The 16,746-nt window shown below is 42.5% G+C and overlaps 1 protein-coding gene across 1 annotated transcript; it reads left to right on the plus strand.

Moving 5' to 3' along the window:
* The first annotated feature begins 13,667 nt into the window (after positions 1 to 13,667).
* Positions 13,668 to 14,467, plus strand: LOC138875652 (uncharacterized). Its single transcript, XM_070154505.1, has 3 exons — positions 13,668 to 13,769; positions 13,929 to 14,176; positions 14,359 to 14,467. The coding sequence occupies exons 1-3, from the start codon at positions 13,668 to 13,670 to the stop codon at positions 14,465 to 14,467; spliced, it is 459 nt and encodes a 152-aa protein (XP_070010606.1).
* Positions 14,468 to 16,746: the final 2,279 nt, after the last annotated feature.

Here is a 16,746-nt window from a genome sequence, read left to right on the forward strand (position 1 = left end):
GGTGGCATAGAATGAAGAAGGATATTGTTGCATATGTGGCCCAGTGTTTGAATTGTCAGCAAGTTAAGTATGAGCATCAAAGGCTTAGGGGTTTATTTCAGAGGATTGAGCTTCCCGAATGGAAGTGGGATGGATCACTATGGACTTCGTTACTAGACTTCCGCTGACGCATAAGAAGTTCGACGCAGTTTGGGTCATTGTTGATAAGCTGACCAAATCAGCGCATTTTATTCCTGTGGCAGTCTCCTATTCATCCGAGAGGTTAGCTGAGATGTATATCCGGGAGATCGTTCGCCTTCATGGTGTGCCGGTATTTATCATTTCGGACCTAGGTATGTAGTTTACCTCGCATTTATGGAGAGCAGTTCAGCGAGAGTTAGGCACCCAGGTTGAGTTGAGTACAACATTTCATTTTCAGACAGACGGGCAGTCCAAGCGAACTATTCAAATATTAGAGGTTATGCTCCGAGCTTGTGTCATTGACTTTGGAGGTTCGTGGGATCGATTTTTGCCTTTAGTGGAGATTGCCTATAACAACAGTTACCAGTCGAGTATCCAGATGGCTCCTTATGAGGCTTTATATGGTAGGCGGTGTCGATCTTCGGTTGGATTGTTTGAATTGAGAGAGGCTCGATTTTTGGGTATAGATCTGGTTTAGGAGGCCTTGGACAAGGTCAGGATCATTCAGGATAGACTACGTACAGCCCAGTCCAGGCAAAAGAGCTATGCAGATCGCAATGTTCGAGATGTGACTTTTTTGGTTGGTGAGCGGGTATTGCTCCGAGTGTCGCCTATGAAGGGCGTGATGAGATTTGGGAAGAATGGTAAGCTTAGCCCTAGGTTCATTGGTCCCTTTGAGATTCTTGATCGAGCTTATCAGCCGTGTATCCAGTTTTTTATGTGTCCATGCTTCGGAGGTATCACGACGATCCATCCCACGTGTTAGATCTCAGCACTTTCCAGTTGGACAAGGACTTGTCCTATGAGGAGGAGCCGGTAACTATTCTATACCGGCAAGTTCTTTAGTTGAGATCCAAGAGTTTTCCTTGTTGATACCCAATTTTTCCCTAGGTATTTTTGTACCCAAAATACTTCCAAAATAGCATGTATGTGCATATATAAGCACACCCAAGAGTTTTAGTATTTTTTTTAACGGTTTCTAAACCGATTTGCTACCTATTTTAATACCAAAAAATCCAAAATTATCATTTTTGGTGAAAATATTATTTCATTCCCGTATTTACACCAAAATATAATTAAGGTGATTTTTACATATTTTTTACAAATTTATTTGGCATTTCTAAGCTAATTGCATGTAATTGCAATTATGGCCTATTTTATGATTAATAACATTTTATAATTATAAAATTGGTTCCAATATTTTTAAATTGATGTTTATATAGTATTTGTTTGCTCAGTATTTTTAATTTTCTTTTAAAATCATTTTTACTATTTTTATAAAATAAAAGGGGAAAATTGGCTATTTAACACTTAGCCTATTTCTATTTCAATAACAGCCTTTCTCCCTTTCAATTGTAGCCTCAATTGGCCCAATTTCTAGCCCATTTCGATAGGAACCTGACCCGTACCCAATTCAATTACTCGGTCCAACTCCGATCTAATCTGAGCCGTTGATCAAATGAGATCAACGACCCAGATTTTATTTCCTAAAATTAAATCCCAACAACCCCCCCAGACCCCTCATTTTCCAAGACGGCCTCTCTCTCTCTCTCTATACTGACTCTTGCTCTCCCTTCCCTCTTAAACCTTCTGATTCTCTCCGATGAATCCACCGCCTCCCCGGCCATCTCCGGCCACCTCCCTTCAACCCCAAGGCTCCGATGGACCTTTTATCGTCCTGTTCAACACCTCGAGGACCTTCGAGGCTTATGGACCATGGCGATTTGAGACCTAGGGTTCCTGGTTCTTCTATATGCGAGTTCTCCGGTGTGATTTCAGACGAAATCACACCCTATATGTCACGATCTATGAGGTTACGACAGGTTTTTCCCACTTCTATTAGGTTTCTTTTTTTTGAAACTCTAACTCTCTCCTGAATCTCTCAAAAACGGAGTCATTTCATGCTATCCTCATGTTTTCCTCTGTGCTCTATTTATTCTCGAGTTTATTCTGAAAGACCCTTTGCTTTGAACCATTTTTTACTTTCTTTGAAATTAGGAATTCTGGGATTTCTTTTTATGCATGCTTCGATTTATTTTCTTTATGATTAAAACCTTTTTGTTGTTTATTTTGACCGATTTCTATGTTTTTACTGTTTTTTGGTTTGACTACTAAAAACCCTAATTTCTAGAAAATGTTTCTTCATTCGGTTATGTGTGTTAGCATGTTTCTTTGCTTCGATTACCTGTGTTAGCCTAATTTCCTTTGTCTTGTCTCTATGTGTTAGCATATTTCCTCGTTTGATTGTGTATATTAGCCTGATCTCCCTTGCTTTGGTTCTGCCTACTAGCCTATTTGCTTGATTCTTGTTGATGTTTCATAGTCACCATGCTTTGAATATGTCTTGCTGAATCTTAACTTGTTTTCACTATCTCTGAGTGGTTGTGTTTGTTCATCCCTTGCTCCTTCCTAGTTAACTTTGCTCGCTACTTTTGTTCATTTACCTCTATTTATATGTTAAAAATGCAGAATCATGACTTCACATGATTGATTCTGATTTTCCTTGATTGATTGGTTACTCAAAAACTTTCTTAAAAAAAACCTAATATTCTACCCGCCCGTTTGAATTAATTGGCTTTGTAACCTCATTTGTTATAGTACTCAATTCTTTTAAGCCTTTCCTTAATTGGAATTTTCCTGAATTTGGTCTTACTCGACTAATATATGCAATACTGAACCTTGACTCTTTCCTTATTTAATCCTACGCTGATTTTTCCTATTTGCCTTATATGGTGCTAAATCTTTTCGTTTGATTTTGATTCCCCTAATTAATGGGAGTACTTCCTTGATTCATTGATTAATTGATTCTGAGTTCTTCAATTAACATATTTCCATGATTTTTACCTTATTTTATCCCCTACTTTTGACTATAAATGCCCTAAGTCTTTACAAAAAAGAGAGGAGAAAACAGTCTTCTGACTTACACACACCACTGAATACTTTCAAAATCTGCATTCCCTTTTGCTCTTTTGCTCTATTGCTGTTCTCTCCTCCTTCTTATTAGCCGGCTAAAAGCCAAGGCTAATATACTATTACTACTTGTCTTTGCATCCTACTCTTGCTCTTTTACTGGTATGTCTTAACTCAGTTCCCATCAATCATCCTAATGTGTTTACTTATAGTCTTTATATCTATGCCTATTACCTGCAGAGTTTGACATGTTCATATGCTACTGTACGCTTTACTTTCCTGCAAATGCATGATCCCTACTCCCTTACCCTCTATGTGTTTATAAATGGGGATTCAAGGCATGGAAACATGAATTGTTGTCCATGAACTAAATTTTGACCCCAAGTAAAGAGTGTGTCAGTATGTTTCATTGTTGATCATGCCCTTTGCCCCCCTCTTCCTTTGTTTACTGTTTCTGGTATGAATTCCCTATCATTACCCCTATGTATGCTGAGTTAATGTTTATGGTCTGGTAGCCTTTAAATGGCTATCCAGACCTGAACCTGGCTTTCAATAAGTCATAACTCCTCAATTTGAAAATAACAAATTGGTCAAGGGTGTGCTAGCACTTCAAATTGCTTGGCATAACCATCAGCTTATCATTTCCCCTCCCCTGCACTTGCACTTACTCTTAGACTTTAAGTTCTGCCCCTCTCATATGAGCCTTGCCTTGGGACCTTGAGTTCCCTCTGAACTTGGACATTTGAGGGCTGGCTTTTCCGCACTGCACTACTGTAATTCTGGAATGATGTTTGGGGTGTAAGCACTGCCTGGAGCTCTTGAAGCTCCTTGGAACTTTGACACATCCCAAATAAGAGAAGGCTTCAGAACCTGGATCCTTGAAAGTTGGTTTACTACATATGTTAGACTGGGAGTCTGAATTAGGCCCTCATTGGTTGGAATTCTTATTTCAGATGTATTTTATTTATTTTTTGATTAATTCTGGTCTGTAATAATCTTGTAATAAACATTTGGGGTTGGCTAGTGGAAAAGGGCAGGGAACTATGCATGGAAGGGTTAGATATCATGCCTATAGGGGTTATCATTTCTGAAATTCTGTATCCCATCTAGAGATCATGCTTGTAGGAATTACTGTCTCTAAAAGTTCTGCGTTTTACAAATCACTGACACTTTGCATTTTTATATAGATGCCATGTCCGTAGGAACTCTGCATTTTCATACTATGCCTATAGGATTTTCTGTACTTTCATACAAATACCATGTCTATAGGATTTTCTGCAATTTTGCATATGCATCCGTCATTAGGCAAACTTGTTATAGATTTAAACAACTAATCAATTGCATATAGAAGACCTGCCTATAGGACTTCTGTATAATAATAACAGTGTTTAAAAATTGTGTTTAAAATTAGTGACACTTAGAAAGTATGCCTATATGAGCTATTAACTAACTTGAATCGCCAATTCGTTTAAAATCAGTAACAATAATGCGTAAGCACCTGCAGAACTTATGTTTTTGTAACTGACAATTCCTTTCTGCAATCAGTCTACTTCTTTATTTCCGAAACTTATAGATATCATGCCTATAGGTTCTGTTTAACGCCTAGGCAAGCCTTAGGGTAAAATTTTATAATTGCATCAGTTTTGATAAGTACAACCAGCAGGCAGGCCTAATTTGGACCTCTTATCTGAAAATATGTGATAAGTTAGCCACCCTTCCTACGTTAAGTTTAATACAGACCAAACCAGTGTTTGTAAGTCATGCTAAATAATCTGCTGCTTTGAATAAGGAGGCCGACTTGAGCCTTAACTGCTATTTGTATCCCTTTTAACTGCTACCTGTTATAGCTTGTCGCCTAGATTTTTATCCTTTTGAAACTCCGCAAAAACTCCAACTCCCTCCCCTTTAGGATTAGTAGTTCCATATGCCTCCGGGGCTGATAGGATTTGGACGGGTAACGGCATGTAATAAGTAGCAATACCATTTCGCGCTTTAACACCTTAACAGGGTGGGAAGGGTAGATATGGATATGATGACCGATGCGCTAATATCACGTGCGACCCCTCTTCTGAGGAGTGATCGCTGGGTATTGCATTGAAGTGATCCATATTAATGAAAAACTTATGACCCCCTTCCCTTTATTTGCTTCCATCTCTTCTTGTAAAACTGTTCAAATCTCTTTTTTCATGAATTTCTGCCCTCTCTACTTACCTTCGAAAATTTTCAACCTGTTTGCAATGTTATATGTGAATCCTTATTTGAGCCTTGATTTGTTTACTTGTAAAGTCACAATTGTTACATGGCCGGGAACCACACTAGTGGATCTTGAGTGGTGCCTAACACCTTCCCCTCGGGATAATTTCTAGCCCTTACCCTAATCTCTGGTCTCTTCATCTCAAACCCTTCTTAAAGTGTCCTAATGCACTATAATCATTAGGTGGCGACTCTTCAACTTCTAAACCCAATTCTCGAAAGGGAATAGAGTTGTCCTCCCAATGTCGTATACCCGATTTATGACCCCACGGTTAGAGAAAAGGGGGCGTCGACAACATGGCGACTCTGCTGGGGATTCTTTAGGCTTTTACCATTGCATGTTGCTTGTGACTTTACTATCTCATTAATTGCTTTATTTACTGTGTTTTATTCTTTCCCTACGAAACTGACTTGGCTCTTCATGTCTTTGCTTTCTTTTAACTGTTTTCCTTTACTGCTTTATTTCAATACTATTATAATTACTGCAATTATTGTAATCATTTATCTTATGAACGTGGAAATACTTGTCAATTTTTTTCATTCTTGTAAACTGCATATTCAACATCATATTCCACTCGTGCCAAACAAATATCATAGCAACGCTTATAATGAGTGGTTGCTCTCTTCCAATATTATCACCCTTTAAATTTGGTAAAGGTGTATTTGCGGTAAAACCAGACGATCAACGGTGCAGTCGACGGTTCCATGCTTTTCCCTCTTGAGCTGTCCGCTCAAGGGTACCTGTCTAATACCCCAATAGAAACCTTACTCTGTTCAATTGTACATGCATCATGGTCAAACCTAGTCGAGTCAGTTTTGTTGTCCACATAATGACTCATTAAGATAGCCTTGTCCAAAGTCCATTGGGTTTCCTGAAACCCAAACGGACACCTACATGTTCTGTGCATTTATTTGGAGAACTAAATTCTTTTATGCTAATTATTGGTTTAAATAGTCGAGTCTGGCGGGGTAAGGGTCTAACACTCTGTTTTGTAGAAAATGAGGTAGGAAGTCCCCAGATTTGGCATGGTAACCAACATTCATCCAAGGCTGCTGAATTGGTGGGAAGATCTCCACTCCAGTAATCAGACACTCGTCTGCAAGTACTTAGGGAATCTGCCTTCTCTTCTAGAAATCCATCCTGACAACAAAATCATAGAGGCTGCAACTCTGTTCTGGGATAGTGACAGGTCCGTGTTCCGCTTCGGGGACCTTGAAATGACTCCTTTTCTTGAAGAAATAGGAGGCTTAGCTGGTATTCCTTGGGAAACTCCGGGTTTGCTTATGCCAGAAAAGCGCAAGGGTAGGGGTTTCCTTAAGATGATGGGACTGAAGAAGAACCCAGACTTGACTTGTTTGAAAGACTCCTACATCCCATTCGACTATCTGTACGAGAGGTACGGCCATAGCAAGTCATACCGCACCTTCTCAAATGAATTTGCCCTCACCTCACTGTGGCATATTCACAGAAGGGTCTTCGAATTCATGTTTTGTTTTCTGGGAATAATAGTGTTCCCTACGAAGAAGGCTAGGATCCACACCAGACTAGCCATGGTAACCAAGACTCTGATGGAAGGAATTGGCGGACAGCCTTTCAGTATAGTGCCCATGATTGTTGCTGAGATATACCGGGCTCTAGACAACTGTCAGTGAAAAGCCAGTCATTTTGAGGGATGCAATTTATTACTTCAGCTCTGGCTCATGGAGCACCTCCAGAATGGAGAATACCGACAAGAGATGTTACGCAGAGACTGGGATGATCACATTGCCTTCCACCAGCCAAGGCGTATGAATTATATGCCTAACATTTTCGCTCAGCCAAAAGACGCTGGAAGATGGGTGGAGCTATATGAGAATCTAAAAGAAGACCAGGTACAGTGGATGGTCGAATGGTTCCCTATGGAAGAATTCATTGCTCGATCCCGAGACGCACCATTTCTCATACTCATTGGTCTAAGAGGAACTTATCACTACGTTCCCCTCCGAGCCATGAGACAGGCTGGAAGGAAGCAAATCATACCAAGGGTCGACAAAATGAGTCACTTTAGGGCTGATTTCCAGGATGATGATAGCCCTCACAAATGCCAAGCTCAACACATGTGGCATTGCAAGCTCGTTTTGGGGAAGAATCTATTGATCCAGACAGGTATCACGCTGGTTGCGTGCCGCACTATTTGGGTTGGTTGGAAGATAATCACAATGGTATGGGTCAGCTTGGGTTCATTCACGGACATAGAATCATCGACAAGAAAGGTGAAGCACGGGTTAAGTACAATCAACTGCGCAAGAGAATCCGAGAGTGTGAAAGTGAGCATCAGGAAATACAAGAAGCCCATCAAAAGTTGATCGATGAATGGAAGGATATGGCTGTTAGCACCTACAAACGACTAGGGTATTTGGAGCGGGGTCTAGTGGAGCTAGAAGGAAAGTTGCTCAAGAGGATTGAAGATTGTCGGAACGCTGAAGGGAATGCTGACGGACATTTTGCCCAAGCTTATCTGTTGCTAGGACTGCGCGAGCTGGTGAAGCTGTTCGAGGGTGATAAAGATGCCAAATCATAGGAAGGTCCTTTTGGAACCAAGTAGTTAGGAATCTTTTATTTCGCTTTTAATGATGTAATAAGGCCAATGGCCACTAGTGACATTTTATTTTCTTAGCATCGTTGTGAATTCATCTTATTTTTATCAATAAGATGAGGCATTTAGCATTATAAGTTCTCCAAATTAACTTGTCGCTAGGCCTACCTCGGGCACAATGAGGCAACCAAATTAGGACACGATTTATATTCTTGCATAATGTGTTTAAATATTGCAACATTTTCTTCTCAAAACCCGCACTAACTTGTTACCTTTTTTTGTTTTTCTTTATTTTTATTCCTCTTCCCAAAGGTTAGTTCGTGCATTCTAGCACCATCATCATACAGTACGAGATCCAAGGGCCCTCCACCTCCTCCTCCTCCGAGTCCTATCCGGAACAAGAGCAAAGGTAGAATGGGAGATTCAAGCGCCAGAAAGGAAATTGAAAGAATTGAGATTCCTCAGGGTACCCCGGTTGCTAAGGAAACTGCTGCCCAACTTGAGCAGAAACTGTTGAAGTTCCAAGAAGAACTGGATCAAGTTCGGAACTTGGCAAATTTATCATTCACTCTCATCGCTCCTGATGTCAACTTTTCAAATGCTCAAAATCCCGCACCTCCACAAAACACCCCACAACCATAGATGCAACCCACTCATATTCAACATTGCAACACATACCACACTCCACTACCCATTCCTGAACCACTAAACACCCCAAACGACCACCCCCACATCACTCCCATCTATGTAGATACCATACCCCACTATACTCAACCAATCTCAAGTGCACCTGAGTCTGATGACAAGGACTCTCTTATCAGAAACTTGGTAGCAGAACTCAAGAAATTGACCAGTCGAGTCCATGGCATGGAAGGAAACAAAGGCATAGAGGGGCTGAATTATGAGGACATATGCATTCAACCAGATGTTTATCTTCCGGAGGGATACAAACCTCCCAAGTTCGAAATGTTCGATGGCACGGGAGATCCCAGAGTCCATTTGAGGACATATTGTGATAAGCTGGTTGGAGTCGGAAGGAATGAGAAAATCCGTATGAAACTCTTCATGAGAAGGTTGAAGGGGGATGCTTTATCATGGTACATCAGTCAAGACCCCAAAAATGGATAAGCTGGGTAGGTATGACATCGGATTTCATGGATAGGTTCCGATTCAATACAGAGAATGCACCGGATGTATTCTACATCTAGAATCTGAAGAAGAGGCCTACCGAGACATTCCACGAGTATTCTACTCGTTGGAGATCAGAGGCTGCTAAGGTCAATCCGGCCTTAGAAGAGGAACAAATGAACATATTCTTCGTCCGGGCTCAGGACCCACAATATTATGAGAAGTTGATGTTGATCGAGGGCCAAAAATTCTCCGATATCATCAAGCTGGGAGAAAGAATTGAGGAAGGCATTAAGAATGGTATGGTCACTAATCTTGAAGCATTGCAAGCCACCAACAAGGCTTTACAGTCTGGTGGCACGACCAAGAAGAAGGACGTCAATGTTGTGATGGTCGCACAGGGAGCCAAATCACCACTAAAATACCACACTTACCCGTCACCTCCACTTACATATCAGCCTGTCCCAAATTACCAAGCACCCGCACCCTCTTACCAAAATCCATCACCCGTTTACCAATCATCTCCACCTCCCGCATATCAACCCACTTCACCCAGATACTCTCAACCTACACCTGTTTACCAAGCCTATAATGCCCAACCCTCTCACTACCAAGCACATCCCACTCGCCAAAATCTCCCCAGACCCATACCAAATTTTGACCGCAGACCTCCCAGAGAATATACAGCCATCGCTGAGCCAATTGACCAGCTGTATGAGAAACTTAAAGATGCTGGTTACGTCTCCCCTATCCCTGCCATAACTCCAGAGAATCCTTCCCAGTGGGTCAACCCTAATAAGACCTGTGCGTACCACTCCGGCATGAAGGGACATACCATTGATGAGTACCGCTCGTTGAAGGACAAGATTCAAACTCTGATCGACAATAAGGTTATCATAGCAAAGGAGCTTGCTCCTAATGTCCGCAACAACCCTCTACCTGATCACAGAGGTGGGGACATTCACATGATCGAGATCGAAGATGACTGGGACTCCAAGGGATCGATATGATTGATTGTTGAGGATGATGAGCCAAAGAAACTAACATTCGCACTTAACCCGATTGTTGTACAGAACTATCCCTCTAGGGGCGATGAAGTAAACATGTCTATACCCCTCGAATTTGAAGCACCTTCTTCTGCGAAGGTGGCCGGGCCAATTGAGGTTGAGTTTAGGGTTCCAAAGGTACCTATACCCTTTGAAGTTGTTGTATTACCACCGAGGGTACCCATTTCAATAGCAATGTCAGACATAACACCGTTCCACTCAAATGCCATACCATAGGATTATACAGCTGAAGCAAGGAGGAAAGGAAAGACCAAGACGGGAGAAGCAATTGTTGCGCAGGGTATGACCAGAACAGGCAGGGTTTACACTCCAGAGCACCTAGCTGAGTCCAGTAAGCAAGCCTCGGGACTAACTACTGAAACAAGTCCCGATGATCTTTGGAGGAAAATACAAGCTAAGGAGTATTCGGTCGTTGAGCAGTTGAACAAAACACTAGCACAAATCTCCATCTTAGCTCTTCTATAGAGCTTTGACGCACACAAAAATGCCTTGATGAAATTATTGAGCAAAGCTTATGTGCCCAGCAACATAACTGGGGGCGAAATAGCAAATATGGTAGGACAAATACTAGAAAGCCACAAAATCACCTTCCACGAAGATGAACTACCATCGGAAGGACTGAGTCACAACATGGCCCTACATATCACCGTGCAATGCGATGATTACTTCATCACTAGAGTCTTGATCGATGGAGGCTCCAGCCACAACATCTGCCCATTGATAACTCTCAAAACATTGGGAAAGAGCCTGCACGAGATCAAAGATGGGGCCATCAATGTCAAAGCCTTCGATGGGTCCCAAAGGTCTACTATCGGAGAGATCAGCCTATGTTTGCAAATGGGGCCAACCTGGTTCGACGTTGACTTTCAAGTGATAGATGTCCCAGCATCTTACAATTTGCTGTTGGGACGACCATGGATCCAAGCCGTTGGAGCTATAGCATCGACCCTGCATCAGGCAGTGAAGTTCGAATGGAATCACCAAGAGGTGATCATTCATGGCGATAGTAGCAACCCCATATATAGTCGTCAGACCATCCCGATGATTGGAGGAAGAAGGAGAATAGGCGGAGAAACATACCACCACATTGAAAGAGTCAATGTTGTAGACAAAGATAAATGGTGGGATAACAAGATTGAAACTATCCTGAATTGGTGTGGATACGAACCTGGAAAGGGACTCGGCAAAAACCTCCAGGGAATCGCCAAACCCATCAAGCTGAAGAAACATGGCACTACATTTGGTTTGGGGTATGAGTACACTTGGGAGGAGTTCAATCACTGGTCGCCACCATGGCATGGTCCCTATTACCCACTGGAGCATCCGATACCTTACCTGGAGCAGACTTTCCAGCCGGTAGATACTATATATGGGTCGGAGGAAGATGAAGCATTGGCAGCCGTGAAGAATCTGTTTCTGGAGGATGATGATATGGATTGTTGTGTTATTTTCGAGGAGGAAGGGGAGGAAGGCCCTTCTATACAAGTTGTGAACCGAGGAGAGAGCCTCAGCAATTGGTCAATCAGAACCACCAGGGCCCGAAAGGCTTCGGGTTAGCGAGGCTAAACAAAAGCACCATGCGTCACATTTTACTTTTTACCAGCTGATTTTATTTCCGCATTGTCTTTAATTCTGTAAAGAGCTCTGATATTCAAAACAATTACAAATTTAATCGAATCATTTCACTTTATTATATATCTCGCTCTTATTATTTTTCTATCATTAACTTTATTTTACACAACATCACTATTACTTGCCTTGATGATGAACCAACGATTGTGACTTGCAACGAGACAATGCAACAAGCGGATACGGACTCAGAAGAGGTCGTCAGAGGAGTTGAGAATTTTGAAAATAGGCCTAAGTCTAACTTGGATGAAACTGAGGTCGTTAATCTGGGAGATACAGAGAGTGTCAAAGAAACGCGCATCAGTGTTCACCTGTAACCATCAGAAAAGAAAGAGTACACGGAGTTCCTAAAGGAATATGAAGACATATTTGCCTGGTCATATGATGATATGACTGGTCTTAGCACATCCATTGTAGCTCACAAACTGCCAACAGATCCAACATGCCCGCCGGTAAAGCAAAAGCTCAGAAAATTCAAACCCGACATGAGTTTGAAAATCAAAGAAGAGGTTACCAAGCAAGTCAAAGCCAAGGTTCTCAGGGTAGTAGAGTATCCGACATGGTTAGCCAACATCGTGCCAGTGCCAAAAAAGGATGGGAAAGTTAGAGTTTGTGTTGACTACCGGGATCTTAATCGGGCCAGTCCCAAAGACGACTTCCCCTTGCCTAACATACACATTCTTATCGACAACTGCGCCAAGCATGAGTTGCAGTCTTTTGTTGATTGTTTCGCTGGGTATCATCAGATATGGATGGATGAGGAAGATGTAGAGAAAACGGCTTTTATTAGGCCATGGGGAATGTACTATTACAAAATGATGTCGTTCGGTTTGAAGAACGTTGGTGCCACCTACATGAGAGCCATGACTACCATCTTTCATGACATGATACAGAAGGAGATCGAGGTATATATGGATGACGTCATCATCAAATCCAAGAAAGCCAAGGATCACATGGCAGATCTAAGAAAGTTCTTCAACAGACTGAGGGGGTACAATCTGAAACTGAATCCCGCCAAGCGTGCATTCGGGGTCCCTGCTGGAAAATTATTGGGTTTCATCGTGAGTCATCGAGGAATAGAATTGGATCCATCAAAGGTCAAAGCTATCCAAGAATTGCCACCGCCAAAGAACAAGAAGGACGTGATGAGTTTCCTGGGAAGACTTAACTATATCAGCCGGTTCATAGCTCAATCCACGGTCATTTGTGAACCTATCTTCAAAATGTTGAAGAAGGACGCTGCTACCAAATAAACTGATGATTGTTAGAAAGCTTTTGACAGAATTAAGGAATACCTGTCAACGCCGCCGGTCTTGGTTCCGCCTGAGCCAGGAAGACCCCTATTGCTTTACCTTGCGGTATTGGATAGAGCATTCGATTGTATTCTAGGACAACATGATGAAACAGGGAGGAAGGAGTAATCCATCTACTATCTCAGTAAGAAGTTCACACCGTACGAGGTCCGGTATTCTTTTTTAGAACGCACTTGTTGTGCTCTGACTTGGGTCGCGCAGAAGTTGAGGCATTACTTCTGTGCTTACACTACTTATCTCATATCCAGAATGGACCCTCTGAAGTATATCTTCCAGAAGCCCATGCCAACTGGCAAGCTCGCCAAGTGGCAGATCCTGCTAAGTGAATTCGACATTGTTTACCTAACCAGAAAGCAATCAAAGGGCAAGCTTTGGCGGACCATCTCGCCGAGAATCCCGTGGACGGAGAATACGAGCCCCTAAAAACATATTTTCCTGATGAAGAGGTATCTTTCATAGGAGAAGATATTGTAGAATCCTATGATGGGTGGAGGTTGTTTTTCGACGGAGCTGCAAATTTCAAAGGAGTTGGCATAGGAGCAGTCTTAGTATCAGAAACCGGCCAGCACTACTCGGTATCCGCCAAGCTTAGGTTCCCTTGCACCAATAATATGGCTGAATATGAAGACTGCATCTTGGGGATCAAAATGGCCATTGACATGAACGTTCAGGAGTTGCTAGTGATTGGGGATTCAGACTTGCTCATACATCAGGTTCGAGGAGAGTGGGCAACCAAGAACTCTAAGATACTTCCCTACTTGCATCATATACAGGAGTTGAGGAAAAGGTTCACAGAGACAGAATTTCAGCACGTCCCCAGAGTCCAAAATGAGTTTGCGGATGCATTGGCTACTTTATCGTCCATGATCCAGCATCTAGATACAAATTTCATTGATCCCATCCCAGTAGAGATTCATGATCAACCAGCTTATTGTGCCCACGTTGAGGAGGAAGCGGATGGAAAACCATGGTTCCATGACATCAAGGAATACTTGATAACATGGGCATATCCAGGACTTGCCAACGCTACTCAGAAGTGTACACTTCGTAGGCTATCCAGAAACTTTTTTCACGGTGGAGGAATCCTATACAGAAGGACTCCCGATTTGGGTTTACTAAGGTGTGTCGAAGCAAAAGAAGCATCCAGGCTATTGGACGAAGTGCATGCAGGGACCTGCGGGCCGTACATGAACGGTTTTGTCTTGGCCAAGAAGATACTCCGAGCAGGGTATTTTTGGATGACTATGGAAACAGACTGTATCCAGTATGTTCGCAAATGCCATCGCTGTCAGATACATGCAGATATGAGAAAGGTGCCTGCAAACGAGCTTACTGCGACAAGCTCACCATGGCCATTCGCCGCTTGGGGAATGGATATTATCGGACATATCGAGCTTGCCGCATCAAATAGGCACAGGTTCATCCTAGTGGCAATCAATTATTTTATCAAATGGGTCGAAGCAACATCATACAAGGTGGTCACTAAGAAGGTTGTGGCGGGTTCCATCCACGACCGCATTGTTTGTCGGTTCGGGGTTCCGAAATCAATCATCACCGATAATGGTTCCAATCTCAACAGCGACTTGATGAAAGCAATGTGTGAAACTTTCAAGATCAAACACAAGAACTCTACAGCCTACAGGCCTTATATGAATGGAGCTGTGGAAGCAGCCAACAAGAATATCAAGAAGATACTAAGGAGGATGGTCGAAAGGCACAAGCAATGGCATGAGAAGTTATCATTCGCCTTATTGGGATACCGCACTATAGTCTGCACATCGACCGGAGCAACTCCCTACATGCTGGTTTATGGTACAGAGGTGGTCATCCCCGCTGAGGTAGAAATCCCCTCCTTAATGATCATACAAGAAGTAGAATTGGATGATGCAGAATAGGTAAAAGGTCACTACGAGCAGTTAGCCCTTATAGATGGAAAAAGGATTAATGCGGTTTGCCACAGTAAGTTGTATCAGAACAGAATGTCCAGAGCCTTCAACAAAAGGGTTAAGCCAAGGAAGTTTACACCGGGAAAGCTGGTGTTGAAGAAAATATTCCCACATCAAGATGAAGCCAAGGGGAAGTTCTCTCCCAATTGGCAGGGTCCGTACATGGTCCACCGGGTTCTAACTGGAGGAGCCGTTATTCTTGCAGAGATGGATGGAGAAGTCTGGCCGAAGCCAATCAATTCAGATACAGTGAAACGATATTATGTGTGACAACTTATGATTCCCTCAATGATGTAATTTGAACTACGCCTGACCTGATTCCCATTTAAGAGGGGATACTTAGGCAGCCCTATGAGTTCGGTCATAATTTAATGAAAATTTCATTTTCCCTGCTATTGGAACTGGGGCAAAATTTTGAGGAGGACCCTCAAAATTCCAAAGTTAATTTTAGTTCATGCATCGCCAGAAGCGCCAGCCCAGTAAACTGGGGCAGAATTTTTAGGAGGACCCTCAAAATTCCGGAGAAAAACAGGTTGCAATGTCTTGAACCACGTCGCAGTCATGGTTCATCTAAAGAAAACTATTTTTTGATTATATATTTACTAGAGCATGCATGACTATTATCCGAAAGACGATCTAACCTTTCCCCTTACATAATCACGATTTTTCTTTGGATGCAGGCACTCGACTCGCAATATCGTCAGGTATATTTATGTACGCATACTTTCCCAAGAATGCAACTTCTCAGAATCATCACTTTCCCACAATTGCTATCCATACACAATCTCCCTAGCAGTCATATTGTCGTAATCGGCTATCAACTAAGAGATCTTACTACTAATCATCCTTTTACATTCTTGCACTGCATAAGGCTACCTTTCTGCCTTTCGAGGTTATGCTCTACCTCCATCTGCATCGCATAAGGCTACCTTTCTGCCTTTCGAGACTAAGCATTGTCTCCATCCGCATTTCTCTGCATTGCATAAGGATACCTTTCTGCCTTCCGAGGTTAAGCTCTACCTCCATCTGCATCGCATAAGGCTACCTTTCTGCCTTTCGAGACTAAGCATTGTCTCCATCCGCATTTCTCTGCATTGCATAAGGCTACCTTTCTGCTTTCCGAGGTTAAGCTCTACCTCCATCTGCATCGTATAAGGCTACCTTTCTGCCTTTCGAGACTAAGCATTGTCTCTATCCGCATTTTTCTGCATTGCATAAGGCTACCTTTCTGCCATCCGAGGTTAAGCTCTACCTCCATCTGCATCGTATAAGGCTACCTTTCTGCCTTTCGAGACTAAGCATTGTCTCCATCCGCATTTCTCTACATTGCATAAGGCTACCTTTCTGCCTTCCGAGGTTAAGCTCTACCTCCATCTGCATTCTACATAAGGCTACTTATCTGCCTTTCGAGACTAAGCTCTGTCTCCATCTGCATTTTGCATAAGGCTACCTTTCTGCCTTCTGAGGTTAAGCTCTACCTCCATCCTGCATGGCTGAAATATTTCCGCTTCATCTCTCTTGCATGGCTAAAATAGCCTTTTTATTTTGCATCGGCTGAAATACCGCCACCTTTATTAACATCTTGCATCGGCTGAAAGATCGCCACCTTCTGCATTTCATGTGCTGAAAGATTGCCAAACTGTCCAAAGGCATCATGGTTCGGATGCATCATTCTCATATCCCGAGAACATCATTTCATAGCCTGCGAATCCTTTATTATACGCTTCCTGGCCCAGGAGGTCAT

The sequence above is a fragment of the Nicotiana sylvestris genome, chromosome 8 (assembly GCF_000393655.2).
Source record: "Nicotiana sylvestris chromosome 8, ASM39365v2, whole genome shotgun sequence".
Taxonomy (NCBI): Eukaryota; Viridiplantae; Streptophyta; class Magnoliopsida; order Solanales; family Solanaceae; genus Nicotiana; species Nicotiana sylvestris.